This window comes from Narcine bancroftii, chromosome 9 (genome assembly GCF_036971445.1).
Source record: "Narcine bancroftii isolate sNarBan1 chromosome 9, sNarBan1.hap1, whole genome shotgun sequence".
Classification (NCBI taxonomy): Eukaryota; Metazoa; Chordata; class Chondrichthyes; order Torpediniformes; family Narcinidae; genus Narcine; species Narcine bancroftii.
In genome coordinates, this window is record NC_091477.1 from 55349663 (window position 1) to 55370340 (window position 20678).

General features: G+C 42.9%; 1 protein-coding gene across 8 annotated transcripts in view; it reads left to right on the forward strand.

The window, feature by feature from the left end:
• Positions 1-20678, forward strand: part of LOC138743660 (M-phase inducer phosphatase 1-B-like) — a 103289-nt gene that overhangs the window by 43764 nt on the left and 38847 nt on the right. Inside the window, exons 1-5 of one of the 8 annotated variants that reach the window (XM_069899203.1) lie at positions 12016-12067; positions 12931-13051; positions 15354-15553; positions 18510-18592; positions 19299-19347. In XM_069899203.1, coding sequence (XP_069755304.1) covers positions 15354-15553; positions 18510-18592; positions 19299-19347 — 332 coding nt within the window. In that variant the 5' untranslated portion in view covers positions 12016-12067; positions 12931-13051. Of the gene's footprint in view, positions 1-85; positions 205-751; positions 796-11998; positions 12068-12276; positions 13052-15353; positions 15554-18509; positions 18593-19298; positions 19348-20678 lie in introns of those variants that run through there. The other 7 variants (XM_069899204.1, XM_069899205.1, XM_069899207.1 and 4 more) reach the window with 7 other exon arrangements.

Here is a 20678-nt window from a genome sequence, read left to right on the forward strand (position 1 = left end):
TGTTTGCTGTGGCCTTGTTGCCAGATGTGTGCATGGTTTAGCGACCTGTTCCACTGAGGTGATGCTTTCCTTCTTCGCTCTCCAGGTTACATCCGCACAGGCTGCAACGTCCTGAGGTCACTGAAGTCCTCATCGGTGAGCAAGAGTCAGAATTCCAGGAAAATCTGCTCGAAGAGCAGGCAATGCCCGTGTTCCTCAGCAAGGGTGAGCATCTCGCTCATATGGGCGGATGGGGACCTGTCCCCCAAATAATTGGGTGGTGCACTCGCACCATGAGAGCCCGGAGCTGAAGGTTAATAGCTCCCTGAGGGCAAGTATTTTCCTTGCTCCAGAAGCTGCCACAGGAAATCAACAACCCTTTCTGTGGTGGCCTGGTCGAGCGAGCTCACCACACAGTAGTAATGTGTGTTATTGGTGGTGATCTGTCAGAGGTGGAACTGGGCCTCGGCCTGTTTGAACCACATGTGTGGCTGTGACACCCAGAGAGTTGGCAGCTTCAACGAAGAGTCGCTTGATCCGTCATCTTCTGGTTCAACTGCCAGTTGGACCTGCCAGGGTCACCAATGTAGCATGCGCACTACCGCGAATGGCGGAAAGAACAACGCACACACAAGAGATTGAAGTCGAAGACTGATTTATTGCTCTGGAAACTCTGCTTATATTCTCTCCCTGGTGCAGATGACAGGAGTGACGTCACAGCAGCTCCAGCCTCAGATTGGGCAGGGTTCCCATTGTTGCTCATTATTTCCTGCCATGCACATGGTCACCTAGGATGAAGGTCGTGGCCCCTGCCAGGTCTGTGCAATTGTCACATTTATCAGCCATCTTGTGTACTGGGTCTCATCCTAGTTAGCCTGCAATCCTCTAGTTTCCCCAGAATTGCTTATTTGTTGCTGAGATAGCCTTCCGCAGGTCGTACTGGACTTTAGAGATCTGGATCATCAGCCTTGAAAGCCCTTGATCTCTCCCTCAGTGGGGTATGAATCTTCTGATTCATCCTGCAGGCACTCCTCTGCCTCCCTCAACCATATTTCACCATCTTCACCCTTGGTGTTAGATGTGACATGAAATTCAATTATTTTACCATGTGGCATGGTTTTGATTTGGGCAGTTTAAAAGATTTTAGGAAATAATCAATACTGAATCCAAATCAGAATTTATTGTCATGAACAAGTCATGAAATTCGGTATTTTGCGGCAGTTCAAACATACATATTATAACCATTTTTTACAACATTACTATAAAAATGTAAAAATAATAGTGCATGAGAAGTAAGGCAGTGTCTTTGGTTCATTGATTATTCAGGAATCTGATAGCAGCAGGGAAGAAGCTGTCCTTGTGCTTTAGGCTCTTGTACCTTTTCCCCAATGGTATCAGAGTGAAGAGGCCATGGCCTGGGCAATAGGACCTTTGAGGATTGAGGCTACTTTTTTAAGACACTGCCTCATGTAGGTATCCTCAATGGAGTGAAGTCTGGTGCTTGTGATGTTGCAGGCCGAGTTACCAACCCTCTGGAGTTTATTCTTGTCTTGAGCATTGGCACCTCTGTACCAGCCAGTGATGCAACCAGCCAGAAGTTTACAAGAGTCTTCAGTGACATACCAAATCTCCTCAGGCACCTCTCAAAGTGTAGCCACTGGCGAAATGTGATGGGATCAGTGTGGAAGCTCTAGGACAGATCCTCAGAGATGTTGACACCCAGGAATTTGAAATTCTTGACCCTCTCCACTACTGAGTCCTCGATGTGGACTGTGTCGTGTTCTCCTGACTTCCTCTTGAAGTCCACAATCATCTCTTTGGTTTTACTGATGGTGAGCACAAGGTTGTTGATATAACACCACTCAACATGCTGATCTATCTCCCTCCTGTACAGCACCTAATTGCCTGAATATGCCTGGGATTTTCTGATCTCAGAAGCTAAGCAGGTTCAGGACTGGTCAGTACTTGGGAGGGGAGACCACCCAGGAACACCAGGAGCTGTAGTTTTCTGTGAGAGGCGCTTGTCAAAGTGGCGATTCTCTGTCTGCCTTACAGTAGACAAAAGTTCAACAATTTCATGTATGTTACATTCTAAATGTAGTGACAAAAAATGGAACCTTTATCTTTTACCGTTTGTGATTCTGCTGACAATTGTGGTGTCATCTGCAAACTTGTAGATGGCATTGGAATTTTGGGTGTATAGTGAGTAGAGCTGTGGGCTAAGCACCCATCCTTGGAGTGCACCTGTGTTGATCGTCAGTGAGGAGATGTTGTTTACAATTTGTACTGACTGTGGTCTTCCGATGAGTAAGTCAAGGATCCAGTTGCGATGGGGGGGGGGGAGGGGGTACAGATGCCTAGAGTTTGAAGCTTCTTGACCAGCACTGAGGGAATAATGGTGTTGAAGGCCGAGCTGTTGTCTATGAAGAGCAGCCATATGTATGAATTGCTGTTTTCGAGGTGATCCAGAGCTGAGTGGAGAGCCAGCAATATGGCGATTGTGACGATAGGCGAATTGCAGTGGGTCCAGATCTTTGCTCAGGTACATGTTAATTCAGGCCATGACCAGCCTCTGAAAGCATTTCATCACAGTAGGTTAGTGCTACTGGGCAGCAGTCATTTAGGCAGCTCACAAGGCTCTTCTTGGGTACTGGGTTGATTGATGCCCTTGTGAAGCAGGTGGGAACCTCTGACTGCCACCATGAGAGGTTGAAAATGTCCTTGAACATTCTGGCTAGTTGGTTGGCGCAGATTTTTAGTATCCTGCCAGGTACGCCATCATGGCTTGAGACCTTGTGAGGGTTCATCCTCTTGAATAATGTTCTGACGTCACTCTCAGAAACAGGTATCACAGGGTCCTCAGCCTTTTCAGGGATTCTAGTAGGCACTGTTGGGTTCTCCTTCTTAAAGCGGGTGTAGAAGGTGTTCAGCTTGTCGGGTAGTGAAGCATCACAGTCATCTATAGTGTTCACCCTTGCTTTGTAGGCTGTAATAGCCTGCATTCCCTGCCATAGCTGGCGTGTATCTGTCTCTGTCTCTAGCTTCCTCCGGAATTGCCACTTTGTAAAGATCCTGATCCCCGCCCTTAAACACCCTTGTTCTCACCCTTAGCAGGTTGCAAATTCTCTGATTCTTCCAAGGCTTCTGGCTGGGGAACACCCTGTATTTGCACATAGGCACACACTTCTCCACCCAGGTCTTGGTGAAATCGGTGACACCTGTTACACATTCATTCAGGACTAAGGATGCTCTTGAATATGCTCCAGTCCACCGATTCAAAGCAGTCCTGTAGACGCTTCTTCTTCACCATCTTCACCACTGTTATTATGTACTTGTACTTTTATTAGTCTTTTCCCACTTAATCTTATTGTGATTAAGTTAATATTGGGATTTACAACTAATGAGAAAATCGATGAACTCTAATATGCTGAGAGCCGGTGAAGTCGGTCATTTCAGCCAAGCATCGAAAATCTTAATCAACCTGTTCTGCTCCCTAAAGCTTCCGCAGCTTTTCTAAACCATGGTGCCAGGAAATGACTGCTGGGACCAGACCCTAATTGCTATATTTATGAAGCCCACGATTCCACATGATGTCTTAATCGCTTTGTTGACATATTCTTAGATTCTCAAATCACAGGTCACTCCATGTCGCACCCTTTTAAAAATTGTACCACTAAGTGAGATACCTTTTAATCCTCATTTTTTTTAACCAATTGAAAGCACCTAGGAAGGATACATTAACCGTACACTTTTCAATCATGGTTTATTGTCGTATACATTGTACAATGTACATATGCACCAAAATTCTTACCTGAGACAGTCAAGCAGGTATTTTGTAAAAAAAACAACAGCATACATTAAATTAAATTATAAAACAAAATTAAATACAAGAGCTGCACAGTTGGTGTAGTGGTACAGCTTTACAGCACCAATGATTGGGCCTTGGGTTCAAATCCCACGCTGTCTGTAAGGAGTTTCTATGTTCTCCCCATGTCTGCAAGGGTTTTCCCCAGTTTCCTCCCACTGTCCAAAACATACTGGAGTTTATAGGCCAATTGGGGGTAAATCGGGTGACATGGGCTCATGGGCCGAAATGGCCTGTGGTGGTGCTGTATGTCTAAATTTAAATTACAAAATAGAACAAATCTTGCACATCCCAATGCATTCCAAGGGTTTCCTCCTGCTTGCTCTGGCATCGTGGCAAAAACAACTCTTAGTCATGAATGTTTTTGTGCAAGGTATGCGATGCACAAATATTGGGCAAAACACATGAGGGACAACACTCAAGAGTTGCATGACATTGGGAGAGTATAGTTCCTCTTTGGTTGTTGAGGATGGGGGAAGTGATAAATTGGAATCAAGGATGGGTAAAGTGCCACATTTGAAATGCAGTGGTATGATTGGGGGAATCAGGTGGGAAGGTTGGGAGCCTGACAGGGAAGCAAAGTGAGATGTGAATTTTTAATGTAAGGGACACTGACACAGTGCTGCTATTCATTGTTGGGATGTGCAGATTTGGCCTCCCCATGCGTTACTGGTCTGTGTATGTGAATGAAATTCACAAATCTGGTGCCTGTTCGTGCATTTCTTGATGTTGAATGCTACTATGCAGTGTGTCATATTCAGAAAATAACCAGAAGCAAAATCACAATCCAGGATCAATGCACTAAGTCCCAGATTATGTTTAGTAATTGGGGCTTTTCAAATTAAATATCACCAAGAAGCACAAATATTTCAAGTGTACCTAAGTTTTATAAAGCTGCAACATGACTTTCTTGCTCTTGCAAGAAAGGGCGAGCATCTTGCTCATATGGGCGGATGGGGACCTTTTCTTGCCAATGAAGCCAAACATACCATACAAATTCTTTACCACCCTATCTACTTGAGAGGTCACTTTTAAGTCTATATGGGCCTGGACCTCCCCAGCTCCTTCTGCTCATCAAGAACCTTACCAATAACTGTGTATGTTCCTCTTACATTTGACCTCCCGAAGTGCAACACCTCACATCTGTCTGATTTAAACGCCATCTCCTATTTCTCTGTTTCTTTCACTGCCCATATCTTTAACTGATCTACATCATGATATACATCAGCCCCCAGATCCACCAATCTTTGTATCATCTGCAAACTTACTAACCCATCAACCTACATTTTCATCCAGTCATTTATATAAATCACAAATAATAGGGATCCCAACATCGATCACTGCAGAACACCACTGGTCTCAGGCCTCCAGACTGAATATCACCCTTCCACCACTACCTTCTGTGTAATATGGGCCAGCCAACTCTGAATCCAAACTTTTTACTAGATCCCATGTATCTGTACCTTCTGGGTTAGCCTATCGAGAGGAACCTTGTTAAATGCCTTACCAAGGTCCATGCAGACAACATCCACTGCTCTAAATTCATCAACCAGCTTTGTAACGTCCTCATAAAAACTCAACTAGGCCTGTAATCAATAGAGTTTAGAAGAATGAGAGGGAAAGTTATTTAATCACAAAGTCCTGAAATTGTATGTCCTTCCAAAATGCACCACCTCACATCTGTCTGCATTACATTCCATCTATCATTTTTCAGCCCATTTCAGTTTGACAAACTGAGTATGGGGAGGAAGTTTACAGGTATATGAAGAGCAAAAGGGCCGAATGAGCCTGTTTCTGACTGTAATGTTTTATGGATCTACTCTGGCAATGGGATCTAGAGCAAAGAGTGGAGACACAAAGGTTGGCAGATGCTGGACTGTGGAGTAAATAACAAACTGCTGGAGGACCTCTCTGGGACAAGCAGCATCTAGAGAGGCAAAAAATGGTTGACACTTCAGATCAGGTCCTCAGGATACTGAGTAAGACATTTATATATGAGACAAGGAGAACCTGTGGGCTTCACTGGCCCAGAAAGCTGTGGAGACCGATATGCAATTGGTTTGAGAAAGAAATATAGATTCTTCTGGACACAAAATGCACCAAAGAGTATGTGACAACGAGGATTGGCTAAAATTGTATTGAATGCCAAAACAGACTTGAAGCCCCTATTTTTCTTCCACTTTTCTATATAACCATAAATAACCATATAACAGCATAGAAACAGGCCAACTAGGCCCTTCTAGTCCATAACTAAATTCAAGTCGTAACCCTGCATTCCTTTCCCATCCGTGTACATATCCAACTTCTAAAGTAGAAAGAATCAAAACATCTTGGGGAAAGTCATAAAGAAAATCTCATAAACATACACTTTCATTCTATCATTTTGGGATGGATTTCAGAGTTGAACGGCCAATGGGAATATTCCTTTTCCCCAGCTATTGTTCTTCAACTGAAAATTAGACTTAGACCTCAATCTTCATTAACCGTGGCAAACTAAGGTGAGAGATCAAGTCTTTTAACACATGAGTAAGACTAAAAGAGAGAATAAAAATGAGTAAATAGAGTAAATCATGGCATGGGAGTTTTTTTAAAGATGAAAGTACAGAGTTAGCAGGAAAAACAATCAAGGCAGGTAAAGGCATTAATCAACCTGAGCTCTTCTAAAAGAATTAATGTGGAAGACGGTACAGCCATGAAAAGAATTGCTCTTATTTTGTTAAACTTATGGTGCTTCAAAGGTTTTGATGGGGAAAATAGATCCCTGTGCAAAGAGCCATGATGAATAGACTGGTCACAAACCAAAATCTTACAGCAGAGGATGGAAGAGAAGCGAAAGGTTTGGAAATAAAAACAGAATTCTGGAAACACTCAGTAAGTCAGATAGCAGCAGTGGGGGAAAAATTGAGTTAAATGACCCTCCTTCGGAACGTTATCTGATCTGGAACTTAAAATGCACGTGTTTTATCATTGCAGTTTTAATGAAGGGCCCTCATCCCGAAACACTCAATTTGTTTTTTCTTTCCACAGATGCTACCTGGTCCTCTGAGTGTTTCCTTTTTAAATTTCAATCCTCCAACATTTGTAGTTTGTTGATTTTCAAAGTCACCAGAAAGTAATGCCAAACAAACTTTAGGTAAAAGGAAGGAGAAAAGTTTTGGAAGGACTTGAAGTATGTTAAATTGGGAGCCATGGCAACCAAAGGTTTTCAACTTTGGATAAGTCTTGTTATTAACACAAAAGTTGCTCTGACTAATAAGAAGATGCAGGCCAATTTATTTATAGTTTTTAACCTCAAAATAAACATGAGATTAGTTACTGTAGGAATATCAACAAAATAGTCGAGGAAGATTAGGAAACACTGCAGGGAGGCACTAACATGCGAATTACACGATTAGATGATGATTAACAAGGAAATCAGTTATTTTCTTCTTACTTCTGATAAAGATGATGATTTGTACCAGTTCCACAGACCTAGGTCCTGTGCAGGGTAACTAATCACACACGCTGAAGGGAATCTTGCATGAAAAGAATAAACCACGAATGGAAAGCCTCTGATGTAATCATTACAGACTTGTGACAACTGATGACTAGCTCAGAATTTAAACTATTTAATCATTTAACGATGTTAAACTTTCTTATCTTATTCTAAACAGATTGCCCTCAATGTTAAACTAATTGCTTTAAACTTTTTTTTTAGTTTTACTTTTGTTTCTCCTTGGTCTCTTATTCAAAATATATTGGTGCTTTTTTGGATAGACCACCTCTTGGGCCACCTTTTTTTGGATAGACGACCTCTTGGGCCACCTTTTTTGGATAGACCACCTCTTGGGCCACCCTTTTTGGATAGACCACCTCTTGGGCCACCTTTTTTGGATAGACCACCTCTTGGGCCACCTTTTTTGGATAGACCACCTCTTGAGCCACCTTTCTTGGATAGACCACCTCTTTGGCCACCTTTTTTGGATAGACCACCTCTTGGGCCACCCTTTTTGGATAGACCACCTCTTGAGCCACCTTTTTTGAATAGACCACCTCTTGGGCCACCTTTTTTGGATAGACCACCTCTTGGGCCACCCTTTTTGGATAGACCACCTCTTGGGCCACCTTTTTTGGATAGACCACCTCTTGGGCCACCCTTTTTGGATAGACCACCTCTTGAGCCACCTTTCTTGGATAGACCACCTCTTTGGCCTTTTTTGGATAGACCACCTCTTGGGCCACCCTTTTTGGATAGACCACCTCTTGGGCCACCTTTTTTGAATAGACCACCTCTTGGGCCACCCTTTTTGGATAGACCAACTCTTGAGCCACCTTTCTTGGATAGACCACCTCTTTGGCCACCTTTTTTGGATAGACCACCTCTTGGGCCACCTTTTTTGGATAGACCACCTCTTGGGCCACCTTTTTTGGATAGACCACCTCTTGGGCCACCTTTCTTGGATAGACCACCTCTTGGACCACCTTTTTTGGACAGACCACCTCTTGGGCCACCCTTTTTGGAGAGACCACCTCTTGGGCCACCTTTCTTGGATAGACCACCTCTTGGGCCACCTTTTTTGGATAGACCACCTCGGTTCACCTTTTTTGGATAGACCACCTCGGTTCACCTTTTTTGGATAGACCACCTCTTGGGCCACCCTTTTTGGATAGACCACCTCTTGAGCCACCTTTCTTGGATAGACCACCTCTTGGGCCACCTTTTTTGGATAGACCACCTCTTGGGCCACCTTTTTTGGATAGACCACCTCTTGGGCCACCTTTTTTGGATAGACCACCTCTTGGGCCACCTTTTTTGGATAGACCACCTCTTGGGCCACCTTTTTTGGATAGACCACCTCTTGGGCCACCTTTTTTGGATAGACCACCTCTTGGGCCACCTTATTTGGATAGACCACCTCTTGGGCATGGGAAGTGCTATTTTTCATTCATTTGGCAGCATGTCTATTTTAATAATAGGATCAATCTAAATGTCACACTTCAGGTGTCTATCACAGTAGATAAGCATAACTGAATTAGGCCTACCTACCTTGGCGGCATAGCCTGCTGTCCAAATTTATAAGAAACCCCTGCAGAAAGATGGGAAATTTTGGGGTTGGTTGATTTCTGTTGCAATTTTAACACCTGACAAAGGTTCCACTGCCATAACAACAGCTCAAGGTTTTGTTCAGTGGTATAATGGAAGTTGTATGTTGAGGTGGGGTCAGCCACCGTTGCAATGCACGGAACCCTGGGCTGGTGTACTAAATGGCTGGTTCCTTTCCTCCTGATAGTAATTGCACTTTCAGCCATTACATCCTGGGGCTCTATCATTCCTCTCAGCTTTGATGAATCTTCCTAAGTTTCTTTCTCTTTAATCCTACCATCACTTTTGCTGATGTTTTGTTACAGCTGCAGAGAATGAAAATGCTCTGAGTGTTCTTGTGTTTTCTTTGAAGAGGTTATAAGTTATGTCTCCACTTCTCTTTCCCGAAAGCCACTCCCAATCACTCCCCAATCTTCCAACTACTTCAGAAAACAAAGTTCTGGTCTGGATGGTGCCTGGAATAGCTGTTGCACTTTAACAAACTCATATCATAAATTCCAGTTCCTGTCTTGAATTACTGATTACACCACTTCCCCCTGCTCCTTTTTTTTCACTTTTATTTCTTTTCCCTTTAAAAATTACTGTTACTTTTTGTTCTTCCCAAAAACACACCTGTCCTTTGCCAATTTATATTCCTCAATCCCTACACTTCTCATGCTCTCTAAGACTGTCCAGTGATCCTCTGCAGATTGGTTCGCCATTTCCCTGAGATGCTTGTTTCATTTTCCACAGCCTATCTTCTTTCTGCACTGAAATCTCTCATACCTTCTCCTCCAGGATGGCAGAATATTCTTCACCATTGTCCAACTGGACTTTTCTGAAGCAATTTCATCCTATTTCTGTGGAAGCTGTACAGGGTTCTGGTGACACTGCACCTGGAGAACTGTGTGAATTCAGGATATACTGACCTTGGAGATGGTGCAAAGGCGATTTCTGGATAGGGAGATAGGCTATGAGGAGACATTGAGTAGCTTGGTACTGTTCTCATTGGAGTTTAGGGGGTGGGTTGTACTGACAATAACCACAACAGAGTAGAAGACAGCTTTAATAAACTAATATGTACACTAAGAGGTTTTGTCTCTCTGCAAGACAAACCTGGAAGACTAGACTGTAGCTCTGGACTGCTTTATATACAAGGTCACCGGGATGAACCCTGGTGACCTAGTGGTGTAATTACATATCACCACAGGGGTATTTTGTTGAATCATGTAACATTATGAAAGGAATAGGTAAGAGAGAAGAGCAGCATAGTTAGTGTAGTGGTTTGTGCGATGGTGTTACAGCACAAGCGACCCGGGTTTGAATCCCGTGCTATCTGTAAGGAGTTTGTGTGTTTTCTCCGTATCTGCGTGAGTTTCCTCCACTTTCCTCCCACCCTTCAAAAACATTCAGGAGTTGAAGGTTAATTAGATGCAATTGGCAGCATGGACTTGTGGGCCGGAAGGGTCTGTTACCCTGCTGGAAATCGACATTTAAAAATGTAAAATTTAAATTTAAGGTAGGGAGGTTGTTTTCATTAGCAAATTAATTAGGAGACATGCCTCAAGATTTGGGGTAGTAGATATGAGCTAGACCTGAGGAGGAACTGCTTCTCCCGCAGCGAGATGGTTACGGGGAACAGATGGCTGAACAGAGCCGAGTCCATGGACAGTTCCGCTGTGATCTTATTGAATGGTGGGGCAGGCTCAATTGGTGATTCCTGATCCTAATTTCTTATGTCCCCTTCAATCAAATAGCTTTGTAGTACAAAACTTTGTCAGGCTCCTTCTAATCTATCCAATTACAGCAAATAGACCCCCATTTTTTCCAGAGCTCCCATATAATCATTATGTTGAAATATTCTTGCAGAGGGTAATGAAAGCCTAGCATTCTTTATCCCACAAGGATAAATTATTGGGAGTATTTAGCAAGGAAGGAGACAGTTATTTTTAAAGAAATTCTGTTCTGGGGAAATGAAGGTGATGGTTGACATAGATCATTCATGACACATTGAATGGTGGGTTTGAGGTGCCAAGCAGCCTCATCCTGCTCTTAAGTTCATTACATAAGTTTGGTGTATAAGGAGGGACTGGATATCCCCTAAACAAAGGAGACTGAGGGGTGACCAAATAGAGGTATATAAAATGAGGAACATAGGTAAGGTAAATAGCACCAGTCTTTTTCTCAGTGAAGGGTTGTCTAAAACCAGAGGATGCAGGTTAAGGGTGAGAGTGGAAAGAGGTAAAGGAGATACAGTGGAGCAACATTTTCAGAGGGTAGTAGGTATGTGGAATGATGCAGGTACAATAAAGCATTTCTTTAGAACAGAAATTTCATCGGCCAGAGAGCGATGTATCTTTGGAATTCATTGCTACAGAGAGCTGTGAAGGCCAAGTCATTTGGTATATTTAAAGCAGAGGTTGAAAGTTTCTTGATTTGTAAGGCTATCAAAGGTTATGGGGAGAAGGCAGGAGAATGGGGTTGAGACCCTTGATTCAAAGGGTGGCATGGTCTCAATGGGATAAATGGTATATATCTGTTCCTACATCTTATGGTAATTACAGCAGTTAAAATACATTTTAAACAGGCATAGGAAAGGATTGGAGGGATATGGTCAGTGGGACTAGTAGGTAACATGGATAAGTTTGCCTGAAGGGTCTATTTCTGTGTTGCATCACTCCACATCTTAAAGATCCCAGAAAAATAAATGAGCTGATGCTATGGCAAACCTGGGTGAGAGATGTGTACACAAGTTGCACTATAAACACTCTGCTCTGAAACTTCTGCAGAAAATATCTGCCCAAGTCCTTGCTTCATTCACTGCTGATGTGATTCTGGCCTTCCCCACCATTCTATCAATTGCACAAGCTCTTTGGTAAAGGATATATCAGCAGACACTGGAGCCAGAGATGATGGCTGGAGCAGCCACCAAACTGCAACCCCCACCCACCCCAACCACACACCCGTTTAGAAGTCAGAAGTTTGATTGACACACACATGTCCGCTCCAATCACGAGGTCCGCGATGCGAATAGGCCAATCGGTGAGGCCACCAAAGGAGGTGGCTCCCGCCTCCGTGACGCAACCACGCCGCGGGCTACGATTGGGCGCTTCAGAAAGCAAAGGCAACATTTGGTTCCAATGGCGAGCGACGTCCCCGAGGTAGATTTAAAATCCACTCGAAGCCGGAAGAAGGGGGTGGCTTGTGAGTGGGACGGTGGTCTGGGCACGGGTTAGGATCCAGGCCACCGAGTTCAAGGCAAGGGAAGGGAAGGGAAGGGATTCTGGGCGAGAGTGGGGGCTGCAGATCGACCTGGGGGAGAAAGCGAGGGTGGGCTCTGTGTCCTCTTGAGTTGGGGGGAAGTGGGGAGAGGGGTGTATATTTGGTGTTAGAATGAAATCTTATTTACTGTCAGTTTGGAAAGAAAAGCATAAATAGACCCCTCTTCGGGAGCAAGAGCGAGCGCGGGAGACGAGATCCTGTTTTCTATGAGTTAGAGAGGGGTTCTGGAAGGAAGAGGGAGACGATGTTTGTTAAGCGTTAGAAAGAGGGGAAGATACGAGATCCGTTTTATTGGGAATTGAGGTGTGTGACCGAAATAACCTGGATTGCTAGGAGTTAGTGCTGGGAAGGGAAGGGGATTAGATTTGAATTAAAGCAGTCCGGCTGGGAGTTAGGATTTGATTCCCCTTTTCTCTAGGCCTGCGTGAAGCAATAAAGGGCTTACTGGCAGATGGGTTGGGAAAGAACGTTAAAAAAAAAAGAAACTGTATAAGAAAATCTGCAGATGCTGGATGTTCTACTGAGTTTCTCCAGCATTTTTTGACTGCGGGTTCCATTGATGAGAGAGAAAGTATAGACTAAACTTTCTGCAGTGAGATTTGGGAGGAAGCAAATTAAATATTTTCATTTGGATTGATGGTATGAGTGGAAGAATTTCCCTTGAGCCTGGTGTTGGATGTGGTCGCCTTTACTATATGGTTGTAGTCTTATATAGAAAAGCCCTGTTTGTGCCAATTCGCAGAGTCCTGAAGTTTGGAGGACATAAACTATTTATGTGATCAGTTGCAGCCTTGATCTATCCATGTCTGTGGAGGATCTTCCAGCTAATAATCTTTTAAACTAAATTCACCAGTTTCTAAGAGGTAAGGAAGCATGTGATGATGATATTATTTTCTTTTATTACATTTTAAATGTTTTTACTGATTGATTTTGCAGGATGTGTCTCTCATACAGCTGGAGTTTTTGTGTTTAACTGGGTTACCACAGCTGTCAGAGCAGCAGTGTGTACTTGTCACACATTGCAAAATGAGCCTGCCTTTTCTTTCCAAATGCATATATGGGATGTAGGGAATGCTGAGAGAGATCATTTCTAATGGGTAGTAAAACATGAAAGTCTGCAGGTGCTGTGATCAAATGCTGGAGAAACTCAGCTGGTCAAACAGTGTACTTTATGCAGCAAAGATAACAATACATAACCAATATTTCAGCCTTGAAACATCGGTTATGTATCTTTATCTTTGCTACATAAAGTACACTGTTTAACCAGCTGAGTTTCTCCAGTATTGTGTTTTGACTTTTTATTTTTAATGGGTGAATGGTTGCAATCTATATTGTAGTAATGTACCATGGTGCCACTTGGCGAGGATCCTGGAATTTGATGCAACAATGATAAATAATGGTGTTGAAATGATTTGAGGGGAACTTAGTGATGGTATTCCCTGTGTCTTGAGAATGACACTGGCTTTCCAAAGTTTCTACCAATGTTAAGAGTAGATTTACTGAATAGTCAGCGGTAAATACAGCTGGCCAATATGTTTCTGTTTTGTCCTTTGTTCCTGTGATCAGAGTACATCCTGCTGGGATTCTGTGATGCTTGTGCTATACGATGCCCAGGATTTAAATTTTTCAATTTTAAATTTAGACATGCAGCATGGTGAAGGTCTATTTCGACCCACGAGCCCATGCTGCCCAATTACACCCAATTAACCTACATTTAAAATGGTGGGAGGAAACTGGGGCCCCCGGGGAAAACTCTCGCAGATACGGGGAGAACGTGCAAACTCATCAAGGACAGTGGGGATTCGAAGCCTGGTTCCGGTCACTGGCACCGTAACCGCTACGCCAAGCGTGCAGTTCACACTTTATTTTCCAGTGAAGGTTCTGCAGCCACTTGGCTGTTTCATTTCCCCTGGGCAACTTTTATCTGGCAAATCATTACACTGCCATATCCATCAAGTGGCAATTATCTTCAGCATTTCTCTCATTTGTTTGCAAACTAAATCTTATTTACTCACTGAATTGTCAAAATAATGTTCTTATTAACACAGTGGTGAACTTTTGTTTTATTTTACTGTTTTTATTTAAAAAAAATCCCTGCTCAATTTTGTAAGCCTTGTGACTGAAAACCTGAGGCCATCATTACGACAGCAGCACTTTTCCATATTTTTTTTGAAACTGCCTAATTGTCATTGAGCAAGTTCCAGTGGCTGGATTGAAGAGAGCCAGCTGCCAAATTCCACAGCTCATGCAATGCTTGAAGAGTGAAAACATTTGACAGTCGTTGGATACAGATGGTGACCTCGCTTCACATTATGAAGCGAGTTAAAGTGTGATTTTCCTATCCATTATCTCTTTCTGTATAGTAATTTACCACACACTATTCTGTTTCTCCTTTACAGTGTAGCTGTTTGGCTACAGCAATTAAGGACTTCAGTACTTGTGTACTTTCATGTATGACAATGAACTCATTATCATTGTTATCATTTTATTCCACAAGTGGAGTACTTTCGATGTGGTAACAGCTGCCAGAAGTGATCCATCTCCAGAGCAGTGAATGAGAAGGTACCAGCATAAAGTATACTGACTGGGGCCAGGAATGGGAATGACGATTGCCATCTGATTGTGGCCTGTCTAAATTACTCACCCACACTTGCACCTTTCTGATGCTTGGTTGACACCAATCCCAGCTTGTGTCCTGGGAAAGAGACCAACTGGTTGGTGGTAACCAGGGCTCTTTTTACTCCTTTCCTGTGCTGAATGCTTGGCCTGTACTTTTTGGGCAGCACAGCAGGAGACATGTGCAGGTGTCTACTTTTCATGCAATAATTGGGTGGTTCTGGGGATATAGGGAGGAAGCTGCAAGCAAAGTCAAAACCACTCAGCAATTACATCTGATTCAGTTGTTCACATTGACTCTGCCCTGTAGAGTGGAGAATTATCTTATTGTTATTGGGGCATGTTAAACTATAATCCAGTTGATGGCAATGGCCACATCTCTGGAAGGTTTGAGAGGACGCACTTCATTGCAGGAGAACAGTTAATTCATCACTAAATTTCTGTTTTGTATTTTGCTCTATGTACAGGGTCACCCTTTTCTGTGTGATAGCAAACCTGCATGAGCTTTCAATTTCAAGTGAAATATCCACCCACTTTTCCTCATTCCAGATGTTTGCCAACTGTCCTGCAGCGATGGATGAGAGTGAAGCTGTTCCCATGGCGCTCAGTCCTGACTTCTGTCCGAGCTACCGGCTGAATAGCAGGAAGTTGCTCTCTGTAATCCAGGACAGCAACTCATCAATGTCCTTCTCCCCTGAGCCTCTGCAGAATCATTCCCTCAACGTGAGCAATCTCAGCTTCTGCGATGGGTAAGCAGCTGGGGCAACAGGGTACTTTTCCTGCCCTTTCGCAACTGGATACAGTGGGGGGATTTTATCTCACTCCTCCATAATGTTTCAATAAGCCAGGATGAGGTGGAAGGCAGAGAGAAAACCTCCTTTTCTTGCAGTTCATTGGGGTCATGAAAATCTTGGGGAATGAGCTTCAAAATTCTTTTTGCAGCCATCTGAGAGATTTTTCAGACATTGCTAAGAACTTTCTGCAACCTTTCCTATTGGGTCATGGTTATGAAACTCACCCTGCCAGAGCTGCTCATGTTAGTGAAACACTCAATGGAGTATTGAAGAGGAAGATTCAGCAGTTCTCAGCTGACAATAGTTGCCTTGGAAAACTGTCACTGAAGTGGGCAAGGGAGTTATGGCACTTGGTAGGTTGATCAGATTCCTTGTGTTTTGAATCTCTGTAGAACTACTGACAATCTTTTTTTTAAAAATGTTGGCTATTCCTGTACCTGGTTTCCTCCTCTGTCTCTTAAAATAAATAAATAAATAAATAGATTTAAATTCTCCTGATTGATAGACTTGATTTATTGTCATACGAATAGAATTTAATTTTTTTAAATTTTAATTTGGAGATCTAGCATGGTCCTTGTGGTCCACGAACCTCTGCTGCCCAAATACACCCATTAGCCTACAACCCCGGGGGAAAATCCCACGCAGAATACATACTCCATACAGACACTGGTGGATTAGTGCTGCCCCTCCACATGCCCCCTCCCCCATGCCAGCCACCCTCTCAGAAGCTGTGGGCCCCCTCCCCTCCCCACACCAGCCATCCTTCCCTTCCCCATATTGGACCCCACCCCCTGGTCCCTCCACCGTGCTGGCCCCCCTCACCCCTCCCCGCACTGCCCTATTTGGAAGATCTCCCTATTCTACCTGTGGAATTCTATCTGTTTCATTGTTTTACTCTCCTTGACGTGCCTTTTGATATTTCTGCACACTTGCCTCGTTTCTGCCCCATTTTTTTTAATATTCTTCACTTCCCATTGGTTGCAGAGGTTTGGCTTGTATCCAATGAGTTGGAAAGGCATTTGTTATGGTGCCAGAGTATATTAGATTTGATGACTGATGCTGACCAAAAGCTTTTTGCCATTGACCCATGCAGTCGTTTGGTGCATCTGCTCTGGGAACAAATGCCTGGAGATGAGGGATGACTTGCTCCCACTATGGTTTTGTGGGTGCCCAGATAACACAATAAAATGAATATTGCAGCTCTTCCAAGTTGGAGCAGGGAGGGTGGGTGGCTGGTTTGTTTGGTGTGGAACCCTGGCCAACTGTGTTCTCTCTGTCTATTTCATAACTGTTCTTTGGATGGAGCTCTGTTTAGAATATAGCTGGTAAGGATGGATACTAACCCAAGGCCAAAGAGAAACTGGATATTTTAATATTAATACTGAAGATGGAACTCCCTGCAGTTAACAAATAAATCCTCCTCCTAAAGAAATAACTAAAAACATTAAACCTTAATTAATATTTTTAAAGATGTTTCCTGAAACTGAGGACATTTGATGAAATGAGGTTCAAAAATATCCAACTGTTATTTCTGGGTCCAACAGTGAGGGATTGTTTATCTTGTTTCTAATGTTTTTAAAAAAAAAAAAAAAAAAATTACATTCATTACCCTAAAAAAGGGCACAGCATTTACAACACCAGCAATCGGGGTTCAAATCCTGAGCTGTCTGTAAGGACTTTGTACGTTCTCTCAGTGTCTGCGTGGGTTTTCTCCGGGGGCTCCGGTTTCCTCCTACCATTCAAAAATGTACCGGAGGTGTTGATTAATGGAGTGTAAATTGGGCGGCATGGACTTGTGGGCTGAAATGGCCTGTTACAGTGCTATATGTCTAAAGCAGCACTGGTGGTGACAATGAATACGAGGCATGATTGCAAAGATGTCACCTCTTGTATTTGAAGAAGCTGTCAATTTTCGTGAATTCCTGATCTAAAAAGCAACATCTCTTCAATATTGTTTTTTTCGGACTCGTTCAAGTTTAGGGTACACTGGGACATGAGAGATGCAAGCGATGGGTTATTATTGCAGATGGACTTACAGCATTCAAGTTGAGGGAAAGTGATTGGCTGACAAAGATAAAATATGAGAACCAGTTTTGGAGAGTAGCCGAGAGGAATAGTCGACAAAAAGAGGCTGCAGCATTTTAAAGGTGAAATAAAGCATTGATAACAGTCTGAAGAGTGACACAGGGGATTCATTCAGTTGGTGTCAGGGAACAGGGGTACAGCAGATGGTATCATTGGAATGTGCATACGGTAATTTTGCATGGGGCTGTAACATCTGCAGTTAGAAAGTTCTCATTAGAACTTATTCAGTAAAAGGTGAACGAGAAGCATCAATATTTCTTGACGAAGAGAGTGAAGACAGAGAATGTGAAGCAGTGCTTTAGTTTTCCATTGGCCAGAATCTAAGTGCTGTGCTTTTATTTTCCATAAGTGGTGCAAGCAGATGGACTTTAGGTCAAATTTGGATGGCTGTAATTAGGATTTATGGGGAGTTGGAGAGAACTTCCTTGATTTGAACCATTTCTGCCTTGACAGTTCTGTTTAAATTTTTCCACTTGACTTGAAATTCTCAGTCTGGTTTAAAATTAGGTGTAAAATTTAGAAAAAAAAATGGTGTGTACAAATACTAACACACTTTGAAGCTGGATGTAATTATAATTGAAACTACAGAGTCCATTCAAGTGTTATCTTCCTGAATCTCTGCACATGAAAAAAAATGTTGGGGATCTATTAACTGCAAAACAATGCTCCTTTACAAAGTGGCAGAATTTGAATCTTCCATTGTGCCATAATATTCTGTGTCAAAATGGCTGAATGTACGTGGCCACCTTTTGATAGTAAAGTTGGCAGGGGCAGTTTAAACACTGAATGTATTTTTCATGGCCAAGCTACTTTAATTTTCTTTCAGTGAGACTCCTAAACGTTGCCTCGACTTGTCAAATCTGAGTAATGGGGGTGAAGCATCGACCTCTCCAGAGAATGTGTGCAGAGGTAACACTTGCATTAAAACATCTATTATTTTCTGTGCTGCAGCTCAGCTTTCCTTGGGCCAAAAGCATGTATTTTAAATAAAATCAGAAATCTCAGTGCTCAACAGGTCTGACAAAGCCTGTGGAGAGAGAAACAGCACTTCAATCTGCTTGATTTTTGTGAAATATTTATTTGGATTCCATTGATTACCCTGTTCTTTCAAAATCAACGCAACAAGAGCATTAAATGACTGTTCACAGAGATGGGATGTGTGTTTTATTTGTCAATTCTGAATATAAATAAAATAAAGACTACTTGTATCAAGATGTATTTCTGCCCTTTTATGTGGCTAGAGTGAACAGAATTTAGGTTACTCGTTTCCTAGAAAAAAAAAATCAAAATTTCTTTTGTTGAAGTTGAAGAAATTTGTTGCTAACTAGCTTCTCTATAGATGTGCTCTGGTCCCCCTGTGGGGATCCTCTACATCCCAAATTGAAATTCACAGTAGGCAATACCACAAGCAGTCCTCCAGTTTAACATGTAAGATGGTGCATTACATGTGTTCAATATCAGACTTTGTATGTGTAAATAAATCCTCAGTCGCTGGCATGACAAAAAGTCATTGCTTTCCAGTCTGCCATACGACTATCCTGTGATTGATCTGAGTTTTCATTTATGTTACAACCACTGAAGGTATAAATGCAAACAACCTCTCTCAATGTTACAGGTTTGTGCCTCGATTCGCCTGATCTGCCAGAAGCACAGCGCGGAGGATCGTAAGTAATGATTAGATCTTCTGCTGCTAACTCTATTGGGCTGAGAGATTAATATAGACTGGGGAAAGGAAGCCATATGAAGGAAATATTCCAGACTGGGACCCACAGAATGAAGCATTTTCTTGAAGATTGGCTTTGTTATTTATGAAAATTTTGAAGTGTGAATTAGCTCCCTTCTCCCTAAAGATTCAGATTTATTGCCAGAGTGCATACATGATATCACATACAGCCCTGAGATTCTCTTTTACTGCAGGCGAGTCAGAATGCTCCTTGTTGGTAATGCAAAAATTTAGACATACAGCACGGTAACAGGCCATTGCAGCCCACGAGTCCATGCCGCCCAATTTACACTCCATTAACCTATAGCCCCGGTACGTTTTGAACAGTAGGAGGAAACTGGAGCCCCTGGAGAAAACCCATGTTGACACAGGCGGAACGTACAAGCTCCTTACAGAGAGTGCAGGATTCGAATCCCAGTCTGGTCCCAATCACTGGTGCTGTGAAGGCGTTGCACTAACTGCTATGCCAACTGTGACACCGGTCCACAAGTAAACAAATAAAGAACTGTAAACAGATAATGAATGGAAACAAACTGTGCAATGCAGAGATCATAAAAAGATCAATAAAGTGCACAAGTAAGAGTCCTTAAATGAGCCCCTGATTGAGTTTGTGGTTGAGGAGTCTGATGGTGGAGGGGTAGCAGCTGTTCCAGAACCTGGTGGTGTGGGTCTTGCGGCACTGATACCTCTTTCCTGATGGTAGCAGCGAGAACAGAATGTGTGCTGGGTGATGTGGATCCTTGATGATTGCTGCTGCTGGCCGAGGGCAGAGTTTCCTGTAGATGTTCTCGACATGGGGGGGGGGGGGGGTTTGTTTATTTGAAGTTGAGAGTAATGATGAGATTTTACTGTCAATACTCAAGTACAGATGTGTTACACATGCACTGAAATTCACCACATGGGTGAATAAGGTGTACGAGGAACAAGAGCATGTATAAAATTACACTATATATGCCAAGATGGAAAAAGAAATGAGAAAGATACATGGATGGATAAATGTTCACAGTTGATGCAGTCCTGTCTATTTTATCAAACCCTTTTCCTGGGATTAGAGGGAATGCTTTTATCTCATTTGAAACAATTGAAGCGTTCACTTGTTGGAAAGGTGTTTTGGGTGGCTTGTACCTGTGGACTCCCTCTGTTTACTCCCCTGCTCCTAACCCATTACTCCCTGGAGAAGCTCTCCTCCTAACATATTCCCACTATTAATGACCTCTTCCTCAATGTTTCGAGGCTGTGTCATTTTGGTAATTTCCGGGCACTTTCCTCACC